The sequence below is a fragment of the Doryrhamphus excisus genome, linkage group LG20 (assembly GCF_037039965.1).
Source record: "Doryrhamphus excisus strain RoL-2023G ecotype Guam linkage group LG20, RoL_Dexc_Guam_v1.1, whole genome shotgun sequence".
NCBI classification, from domain to species: Eukaryota; Metazoa; Chordata; class Actinopteri; order Syngnathiformes; family Syngnathidae; genus Doryrhamphus; species Doryrhamphus excisus.
This window is the reverse complement of record NC_136376.1, coordinates 14,966,621-14,977,751: the sequence shown is the minus strand read 5'-3', so window position 1 is coordinate 14,977,751 and position 11,131 is coordinate 14,966,621. Positions and strand designations below refer to the sequence as shown.

General features: G+C 40.3%; 1 protein-coding gene across 1 annotated transcript; it reads left to right on the top strand.

Moving 5' to 3' along the window:
* The first annotated feature begins 5,983 nt into the window (after positions 1-5,983).
* On the top strand, positions 5,984-10,750 carry erlec1 (endoplasmic reticulum lectin 1). Its single transcript, XM_078787272.1, has 14 exons — positions 5,984-6,330; positions 6,401-6,505; positions 6,777-6,857; positions 6,935-7,012; positions 7,742-7,805; positions 8,204-8,259; positions 8,340-8,563; positions 8,629-8,770; positions 8,839-9,000; positions 9,081-9,140; positions 9,914-10,038; positions 10,119-10,196; positions 10,274-10,349; positions 10,435-10,750. Exons 1-14 carry the CDS (start codon positions 6,193-6,195, stop codon positions 10,504-10,506), a joined length of 1,461 nt encoding a protein of 486 aa, XP_078643398.1. The 5' UTR covers positions 5,984-6,192; the 3' UTR covers positions 10,507-10,750.
* The last annotated feature ends 381 nt before the right edge of the window (positions 10,751-11,131 follow it).

Below are 11,131 nucleotides of genomic sequence, written 5' to 3'. Positions count from 1 at the left end.
ACCCCAACACCATACATGTTTCTTTAGTGATTTATACTAAAATGAGAAAATAAAAAGCAAAGTAATTGATTTAAGATATATGAAGAACCTTCAATTTATTAATATGATTCTTTTGAGGTTCATTTGACCATTTTTGGAAATAGAAATGGAGGGGTATAGTGACAAAAAATGCCTACACCAAAAGTATTAAAAGCAACATTTTCATGGATGAGGAAGCCTAAGAAGGTAACCAAGACATGAGAAATGTGATGTTATTGTTTTTAGTGTATTTTATAGCTGATTTAATACACAGAGATGATACCAGAAAGCTAACACAAGAGGAAGGTTAACCAGAGGGGAGTTCAAAGCAGGATAAGAATCACCAGGGTAAATAGTGACTGCTGGTAAACGTGTGCTTGCTTTGCTTTTCCATTCAACTAGAACTGTCTCTCGGGCACGTGTGCAGATAAATATGTATGAGCAAATATCTTCTGACATGCTTCCTATTTGGTAAATACCACAAAGAATTCCCATGTTGCTTTACAATCAACTTTTGTATTCCAAGATTACCGTCAGTGAAAATCCCATTTCCAGCCTTGATAATACATCAGTGTTCCCGTAACGAAATATATGAGGAGCAAAACGCATCATGGCTCTGCCATTTGTGAAAATCCCAGCAAAGGTTTGTGTACGTTTGTTGTTTCTAAGGAACCAATCCTGTCAGCTGTCGTGGAGCTGCTTTGAGTCATCTCGATATCATTAGCACGCTGCAGCAGTGGTTTGAAAGCAGACGCCAGATGCTGCACTGCAGACTGAGAGCTGTGTTGATCAAATTAGTTCTCCCTAACAGCACATCTGGGTGTTTACCTTAGCAGATCTGGACCGAGGAAGACTTCAATTCAACGCAGCCAAAACTCCTGTCAGTATGCACCGCTATGCTCATGTTGTACACATTTCAAATACGTTAGAATGTGTATTATTTTCTATACATGCCACCGTTCTTGCTTTTGTGTTGACTACCATCTATCTATCATGGCGTCCCTGCCAACATGGTCTAATTCTTCAACAACTTGATGAAGCAGTGCCTCCTAAACAAGTATTTTATTAGCGGCAGCAAATCAAATGATGGCACAGGTGAGTGAATCACATTGCTGTGACAATTTGAAGTGGTCACAATGAAACACCACCCATTAGATCCAATACCAAGTGCTGATTTTGCACAAGCTACAAAATCTAGCGCTTCCATTTCTCTGTATTTTTATCACCTTTGCTTCACAAATTATTGTTTGACCATTGAGCATTTTTGTCTGGATTAAAAACACTTTACTAGTACACAAATGTGTCTATTCAATAATGTTTCATTGTGGTGCACAACTTATAAATATCACTGCTTACTACGACTACCATGTGTAAGGTAGTATGGTATGCCATGTTAACATACGTTTCAGACATTCCTCCATGTTAGCTTTGAAGGTTTGAAATAAAAAAAAATCTTATTTTTTGTCAAGCTGCTGCAACTCCCCTGGCATCTTTTGGTGCATTGCATCACACTTTGAAAAGCCATGCTCTAAATACTGTAACTGCTAGTTTAGCCTTTTATACCGCATATTTATTGGGCTCTTGATGTACTTTTGCACATGTTCAGTCGTCTCTTGCAACATGCGATTCGAATATCACTCCTCTATTGAGGTTTTCAAAAATGTATTAATCAGTAAACACTGTTGGCCTATTATTCAGTGTGGAAGTGGTAGTTTTTGGCTGCTTAATTTGTCCTTTTTTCTCGCTCATTTTCAACCCCATTCTTTTGTTTAGAACAAATAAATTTGAGGCGAACTAGTTAGCTCGGTATATTGCTATGCTCTCTTGTCACTTCAGAGATCCCGTAGCCTGCGCACAAGCCTCGTGCAATGTGATGGAAACAAAGCTAAAGTGACAAACGTCATCGTAATAATGAATGATGGTGCATCTTTTTTTAATGCCGTGTGTGATTGACCCACATTATTTTCTCAATACTGTATGTTTACAGAGCTATAATGTTAAAAAATAGGTTTTCTATGCCCTAAGTAGGAAAATATTCCATTTATTAATATTGAATCCTACTTTGCAGAAATTCACTTGAGCAGGAAGCACCTTTTTAAGGTCATGCCACAGCATGTCAATGGGATTCAGGTCAATACTTTGACTAGGCCAAACCAAAGTTTTCATTTAGTTTTTCTTCAGCCATTCAGAGGTGGACTTGCTGGTGTGTTTTGGATCATCGTCCTGCTGCAGAACCCAAGTTGGTTTCAGCTTGAGCTCACAAACAGATGGATGGACATACATATGGCTTCAGGATTTTTTGTTAAACAGCAGAATTCTTGGATCCATTTATCACAGCAAGTCTTTTGGGTCCCGAAGCACCAAAACGGCCCCACACCATCACACTACCACCACCATATTTTACTGTTGGTATGATGTTTTTCTGAAACGCGTTGTTACTTTTATGCCAGATGTAATGGCTATTCCATCAGTGTAGAAAAGGCCGGATGACCTTTTACAGACTGATAGATCTCAATGAATCACAGTTAAGTTATGTTTTGATGGGAGGCAGGTGATCAATTTTTTCTTTTAATGATTCAATGAAGCTGTTTTATCATGTTTTATTTCATTGTCACATAATTTATAGAGAAATGTATTATTCCCTTATAACATAATATTACAACAACAATGGGGTCAATAAACGAACAACTCAGACTTGCACTAAATGACTCTTGAGTAGACATTTGATTGTTGGATCGGTGCGGATTTGTGTAAATCGGGCTTTCGGAGTCTTGAGGATGCAGCCTCTTCACTGCCCTTCTGTTGTTAATCTCTTCTAAGAACTCAGTCAAAGTCAAATGCGGCAAGGACTCGCTCTGCTAATATCTGGAGCCAAACCAGATTTGAGCAACCAAGCAACAATATTCTCTCATTATCTTCTCTGCGGGGATGGAGAAAAGCTGCTGGCATGATTACTCTCATTTTTTTTCTTAAGTTGCACCAGCTTGATTTTGTTTCTTTAATAGAGAATAGTCACAGCTAGTGTTCACTTTTTAGACCCTAAGACAGCATTAGCTTCATTTCTTGCTTCAGTTGTAATGAATATGAGGCAATTGTTTACACTGGGTCGATTTAGTACGATTAAAAGCAGCAAGTCGGTGACTCTTGTGTCATTGACTCGAATTTTGGAGCAAAAATTCAGGCCAATCTCATATTTTATCTATGCTATAATGCTGCACGGACAAGCGCTTTCGCTTTCAAAATAAACTTAATAAACTTACTGCTTGCGTTTCTGACTCTTCCACACGACCAAGTAACGTTGAAAAGGCGTCAGGCTTCAGCAAGTTTGTCGGCTAGTCCAGCTGCATAGTGGCCCCTGTTCACAAAACAGTCCAGTGTGAAATGCCGTTGACAGATTAAAATGAATTTATTTTGCTGGTAGGGAATCAGGAACTCCGACCACTTGTGCCTGATGGTGGCGTCTTTAGGAATTGTAAACAAATTTGGCATTCCCTTTTGAGGCATTGCTAGCAAGTAAACAGCAAAGCAGTGCTTGGGGGAGGGCAGAGTGTTTATATGTAAGGAAGTACGCCCCTTTGTGACATCACAAAGGAACGTTTTTAACACGCCTTTTCTAACCGAGCATTTTAGAGCTCACTTCTAAATGTGCAAATCTTATTATCTGAAACTGTCACGCCCTGTGTGGGTTCCTAAGTGACAGTTTGGGTTTGAGTTACCTTCTTGGGCTTTGGTTTCCGTTTTGAACTCTTTTTGTATTGGACTTCCTCTTTTGCCCCGTCTGCCTTAGTTGCCATGGTCACCCACACCTGTCCCTAATTTGTACTCTATTTAGTTCAGGTGTGCGCTTCTCCATTTGTGGGATCATTGTTAGTTTGTCCTTCAGCTAGTTGAGTTGTGTTTCCTTTTGCTGCTATTATAGCTAAAATAAATATTATTTTACCTGCATTTGGTCCTGCTCTCTGCATCCGGGGGTCGCACCGCAACACAGACATGCCGTACCCTGACAGAAACGTTGGCATAATTTAAAATGAGAATACAACATTCTAACTAAATGTAGAGGTCAGAAAAGTGGAAAAAGCATAATAGGTCCCCTTTAAAGCAATCTGACTTGACTATGAGCATTAGGACCACATTGGCAAAAAATGTGGATTTTGAGAATAAGCTGTAAATTTAGAGCCTATGACATGATGACACGTAATATTACAGCTTTTTTATTATTATTATTATTATTATTATTTACGACTTTATTCTGTTATGTGTTTTGAGTGTTTACCTTTTAGTAGCCAAGACTTTTCTTAATAGGCAAAACAGTAACATTCAGTTGCATTAAATCCCATAACTTCCCATGTATTTCTATAATATTCCAATACAAATGTTTGACTTTTATGCTACTTATTTATAGATGAATTACTTCATACCCTTTTCCACTCCATTGTCATTAAAATTATTGCAATGGTGAGATATAATAAAAATAAGTAAATAGGTCTCACTTATATGCAACCTTCATAATGTACTTTCTACATGGACGCAATAGTCAAAGTGATCATTACATTATATAAAATATATATCAATATGTTGTCAATAAACATGGAAAACCACCCCGCTGTCCATAAATCATAAATGTCGTTAATAAAAAGACTACAGAAAGTGAAAATATTGATCTGGCATCAGGAACCGTCAGTGTGGGTTTTTGTGACAGCTCAAGCACAAGAGCTCTTCTTCTCGCCCGGACACCTTCAAGTGTCAACGTGTATTTTTCTCCACTCTTCCTCTGTATTATGTTAATACGGTTGGAGGAATGACAGTTGTATCAATTATGCATCGAGTGAGGTTGTATGAAAGGCATCAATGCAAATCAGGTTTCACGGATAGCAGAGTGAAATGAATTAAAATACATCATTTCGGAGCAGTGAGTTCTTGGTTCTGGGGGGCAAAACTGTGTGGAATCACAGGGGAAGACTCAGACGACGCACTTTGAATCTGATCCAATGTGATACACACATTTTGACAACCTGTTCTTTCCACTTTTTTGGGAAGGTTATCTGCACATTGGTGTGTATTTTTGAAAACTGTTGACCATCCACATTTGTGAGTTACCTGAGATCACGTCTGCTGGCTTGCAATCGCCGTCCAAAATGATTTGAATGACAATATAGCAAATATAGAAAAGGGATGTTATGCAAAAAAAAAACATTACAAATTTTGTTTCAGGTCAAGAATAAGCTTTGGAAAAAGTAAATTTTAGACTCAACACCAAAACTATGAGAAATGACCCTGACACATTATTAGAGTTACCATGGAAACAAGCCACAGCCACTGGCTGTATCTGTCCATCAATTGATCCATGAAAGTTGCATACAGACATGGATCAATAAGTAATATTGACACTGTGGGCAGAATGAGTCATAGCTTGGTAGGTGTGATCTTTGGGGAGATGTTCACTTCCTAGTCCACAATGTGCTTCTCTTGTTTCTAATCCTCTCTCTGTCGTTGTGGCTCAAACGTTATCATCGCATGGGACTCATTCTCGTATCAACAGCGCCACCAAGAGGTATTAGAGTACAGTGCATATACTGTATATGTAATATAGTGGCTGTTTTTGTAAGTTGTCTGTATTGAAGAGATCCAGAAAACAAAACCTACATGTGTCCACGTGAAAAATACGTGTTGTCAATCAAAATAATATTATACTTTTTGATAGAGAGCTCATGGAACTGATTTGTTTGTGGCCCGAGTAAATAATTAGCACATACAATAAAAAAAACACAATAGTAATATAAATGTATAATGTAAATTTTGAACTTTTGGGGTAAACCTTACTTCAGTTCAGTTGCTAGAACTTCCGTTTCCTTCTACTGTATGTCGCTGAGAGACCAATAAAGTTGTTCGAATTGAATTTTTTTTTTAACCCAAATGCTGCCACTAGATGTCACTGTTATTTCCATCGTTCAAAAACAAGACCGGAAAAGGACGTGGCAAGGAAGCACTTTACTTCCTGTCTTTAGCTGGTGAGTGTTGACATCAAGCATTATCCAGGTAAATTGAAAGGGACGTCCACCTGGATCATATCGGACATTGGATTAGCTACACAGGCAGGAGTCAAGTGTGACGGATAGGCCGGTGTCGTGCACATGTGGAGCGGGCCGCTGGCGCTCAGCGTCCGGACGTCTGGAGATGATGGCAGGGCTACTGCTGCTTATCTGCGGGCTTCTGGAGCTTTCTGTTAGCGTCTTAGCGAACGGAGACGGTTATCCCATCTTCACTGATGAGATTCCTTTCAAAATCACATGGCCTGGGGCCGATTTTAAAATGGTACGTCTCATTTGGGTCATGAAATATAATGTTACAGGTGTGTATTTTAACACTTATGTGTGGATTTCAGCCCACTTCTGGTGCACTTTATAAAGAAGACAACTTCGTCATCCTGACCACGCTGGAGAAGGAGAAATACAAGTGCCTCCTTCCTTCACTCACAGCTGGAGACGAGGTTTGTTTGTCTTTCATCATTTTTCATTCCAAGCTAACAAACGTGATGTAACAAACATAACATTAAACGTTGTTTATTGTTTATCCATAGCATCACCAATGTGCCTTTGCAAAGATAACAATACAGTATGTTAGTTTGTTGCTAGCCTAAGTAAAAATGGATGCAGAGCGCTTATACACCCTACTGACAACAATAGTAAACATGTTGTTAAACTGTTAAACACTCACTGACATCATTGTCATTGGCTTCATCGGTCGCTCACGCCTGTCAGGATGATGTCAAGGAATACAGCGGTCCCAGTCCAGCCGAGCTTCTGGAGCCTCTGTTCAAACGAAGCAGCTGCTCATACCGGGTCTGTAAGCCCAGTCTTTCTTTTCACTTCTGATTTCACCATCGCACAGCGCAAACTAAACCCTTGTTCATCTTCAGATTGAATCCTATTGGACTTATGAAGTATGCCATGGAAAACATGTGAGACAATACCATGAAGAGAAGGAGACGGGTCAGGTGGGTGTCCTCAGCAGAACCCTATACCTAACCCTAAAGCTATACCTTAGTAGAGGCAGTGTAATGGATCCATCGTTAGCTCACGATGGATATAACTGCCTTGCGCTGGAGACCGATGCTTTGACACTGCGCTGATGGCGGACAAAGCTTTGCAATAAAAGTATCTCATAAATACATGAGTTCATGTAGGTTTGTGAAATAGATATTTGTTAACTTGTAGTTGTTCATTTTATTGTCTCTAAAAATATATATTGCCTTCGAAAGCTAATAATTATAGAATACTTTTTTTAGGGTTAGGGAAATGTTTTGGTTTTATTAATTAGATTATCAATGTTATTTTAAACAGGGAGATACAAGGTCATCATACACAATGTTTAAAGTGAAAACGTAAAAATTATAATGACAATCGTTGATCTGCTAATTGCATACAATGACATGTCTAAAACGGTAACAAAGTGAACTGCTTGACAATTAATCAAAGATTTGAAATTTGCATGCATCTACTTCTTGTTGATTCTTTTAAGTAACAACGCTCAGTGCTGCCATCTGTTGGCATCTAAACAAACTACACACATCCATCCCGGGCATGGTAATATACCATCCATCGTGAGCGCAGAAATCGATCGATTTGTGCGCTAACGATGGATCCATCTCAGGCGCAGTGCTATCGATCGATCGCGCAGATCCATCGTTAGCGCGTAACATAATTATTATTGTGTTTATCTACAGAAAATAAGTGTTCAGGAGTACTTCTTGGGAAATATAGCAGACAAGAAACAAAGTCCTGAAGCAGGTATGGTTTTTGATTTACTTTGACCTCTAACGATGTGGATCTGTTTATTTCTTTGGAATGATATCAGTTATCAAAGTAGGTGGTTTATAGGGGGGCTATTATGCTCATTTTTCTGCCCTTTATTTTGAGTTGGGGGCTTCTAGACCGACTTGACACGATAACCAACACATAAAGCTTTCTAGTTCTTTCAGAATCTGCACCTATCCAGCTGTATTTCGGTCAGTTTTAATGTTTTTTTCAATTAAATTTTTTTATATTACAGTAATTATGTGTGTGTTAATTTGACTTATTGCTGTTCTAGTTCTCTTTTGTTTCATACCCGAAATGGAAATTCTCTTTGTGTCGTTTATATTATGAATGTTGAAGCCGTACATCATACTCGTTGTCTTCTGTTACAGATCTTTCAGCTAAAAGTGAGGAAACTGAAACTGCTCAATCGACGCCTGAAACGGATGTAAGCTTCACACCAAAATGTAAACAATTCAAATGTGACACGTACGACAATCCGCGTGTTGTACGTTTTGCGCTAACCAGGTTCCGTCTAAGAACATAGAAGGTCAGCTGACTCCTTATTACTCACTGGAGATGGGCTACGGGACGCCGTGTGTGCTGAAGCAGAACCAGCCACGCTCCACCTCTGTCCTGTACGTGTGTCACCCGGAGGCCAAGCACGAGATCCTGTCCATCGCCGAGGTCACCACCTGCGAGTACGAGGTGGTGGTGCTGACCCCCCTGCTCTGCACACACCCCAAATACAGGTGGACTTCTCAACCTGCCATGATTGTAAGCGTACATCAGGTTCAACTTTTTTTTCCTCTTGCAGGTTCAAGTCATCCCCGGTTAACGCCATCTTCTGCCAAGCGCTGGCTGGTTCACCGCTGCGGCCTCAGCGGCTGGCCCAGCTGGATAAGGAGCAAGAGGAGCAGCTCAAGCCTCCTTTCATGGCGACTACGGAGCCCAGGGAGGTGAGCACTTTGATTGTAACTCCTGTGAAAAACAACCAGCGTACTGTAATTTGTCTGGCCTGTCACAGGAGGAGACCCCACCAATGAAAGAAGAGGCCTTCACTTCCACTCACAAACCCATGGCCGTGGGCGGGCAGGCCCAGGTAGCCGTGGGCACCACCCACATCTCACGCCTGACTGACAATCAGCTCATCAAGGAGTTCCTCAGCGGCTCCTACTGTTTACACGGGGTGAGACTCCACGGCTCATCTCCATGAGGGTCTCACCAGGACGTCAAATGTTCTCCTCATGGTCTTCATGTGTCTTCTAGGGGGTTGGATGGTGGAAATATGAATTTTGTTACGGAAAGCACGTCCATCAGTACCATGAGGTAAGGAACGGACCTGTGTGTGTGTGTGTTCAACATAATGTTATTAAACAACCAAACATCACCTTCAAACGGTGATCATTCCGCCCAAAGTTCTTTCATTTTTAATATGCACATTATTGCTTAATGTTAAAGTAGCCGTTTTTCCAGTATTAATAACACTTGTAAAATGTTGTCAGGTGTTTTTGTAATGCTGAATTACATTTCAATTGCGTTACACTGAATAAAAGCCCAACTAACAAAGTAAATAACCTAATTTGTAATTTAAAAAATATAATAAAATAGATGCATAAACATGCATAAAGGTACATTTGTTTGGACAAATATAATGATGATAATAAAAATAGATCATTAGAATTAAATTTAAATATCGATATCGAGCAACAATAGTAACCAACATCGCTTAGGTTTTAGCTTGTACCGCCAAAAAAATGTAACTCTATTTGCAAGATCAGCGTTCCATCAGTTCAAACATCAGGACCTTTTAGTTGTGCCAGGTATCAACAACCCTCAGGTTAATTTATGCCATAGGACGCCGCCTTCTGCCACGCACATCAAACACAAATCTTCCCTGTGAAAATCTCATCCTGGTGCAGCATTCATTTTGTGCTTTTAATTAGATTTTGTCTTAGTTTTACACGCAACATCATTAATAAGACACATTATATTGTTGTGTTTTGCTTTATTAAACCTGCCACTTCCCCTCTTTACGTTTTCAGCAAGTCAAGTCTTCATCTTGAACGAACTGCATGTGGGATTATTTGCGTTGCTTTCAGGACAAGGAGCAAGGCAAGAACATTGTGGTGGTCGGGAGCTGGAATGCAGAAGAACACATGGAGTGGGCCAAGAAGAACGTGGCTCGATCCTACCAGCTGAAAGACACCGGAGCGCAGAAAGTCAAGTATGCTGATATTCCACAAGCAACTGCTGTTCCTTCCGCCGACCTGCTGTCTTGCTGTGTGTTTGAACATCTCTCCGCAGGTTGGTCTCGCACTTCTACGGCCATGGCGACCTGTGCGATATGACTGGGAAGCCCCGACAAGTTATCGTGAAATTAAAGTGTGTGATCGGCGTCACAATATCGTTAATTAGGCCTCTGTTTTCATACTGACTCGCTCTTCTTATTCCTTTGTCAGATGTAAAGAGTCTGAATCTCCCCATGCCGTCACCGTCTACATGTTAGAACCTCAAACCTGCCAGTACATCCTTGGGGTACGAGTCCTCCAGGGATTCTGAGGTCAATGATCAATGAAAGAAATGCTTCCGTATTTCATATCTTGAACTTTCTCTGTCTTAGGTTGAGTCTTCAGTTATATGCAGGATTCTTGATTCAGCAGATGAACAAGGACTGCTCTCCATCTCCACCTAGCCTGCCCAAGGTCGTGTGATGTCAGGCAAAGGAGAATCCTGAGTGGGGTAGTTGCCAAAAAATGCACATGATGTTCAAACTGTGGTGTCGTTGGCCGGGCTGGACTTGATGCCACCAGGCAGCAGAAAGACCCCCCAGGCTTCCTGACACGGTGCAACAGGGGTCCCACCGCATCACTGGGTTGTAGCTGAAATAAATCGCTCGTGGATTTATTGTCCATATTTTATATCTAGGCTTTAAAATCGAATGAAGAAGATGAAATCTACATTTTTCCTGTGTGTGTGTTTGAGTGTGTCTGAGGACTAATGATTGACAGTCTTAGCGCTTGTAATCTGAATCATGAGGGTGAGTGTAACTTATGCATCAGCGGCTGCTGTCAAATGGGTAAATGCTTGAAAAGCTTCATTAAAATTTCTTTTTATTACATTTTGTCTAAAATTTATTTATAACACACCCGCCTTTGTTACTGTCACGTCACAAAGACCGAACAAATTTCCAAACATCACAATGAAATCTACATTTAATTCAGCTACACTCATGGGATGCAACATTTGGTACATCTGCGCTGTGTGATATGATCCACCAACAGTCTACTTATTTAAATTTTTATAATAACTACACTAGG

Coding starts and splice junctions, on each gene's coding strand:
- erlec1 (XM_078787272.1), top strand. CDS start 6,193: ATGATGGCAGGGCTACTGCTGCTTATCTGCGGGCTTCTGGAGCTTTCT. Junction 7,013..7,741: donor AAGAGAAGGAGACGGGTCAG/GTGGGTGTCCTC, acceptor GTTTATCTACAG/AAAATAAGTGTTCAGGAGTA. Junction 8,564..8,628: donor TGCACACACCCCAAATACAG/GTGGACTTCTCA, acceptor TTCCTCTTGCAG/GTTCAAGTCATCCCCGGTTA.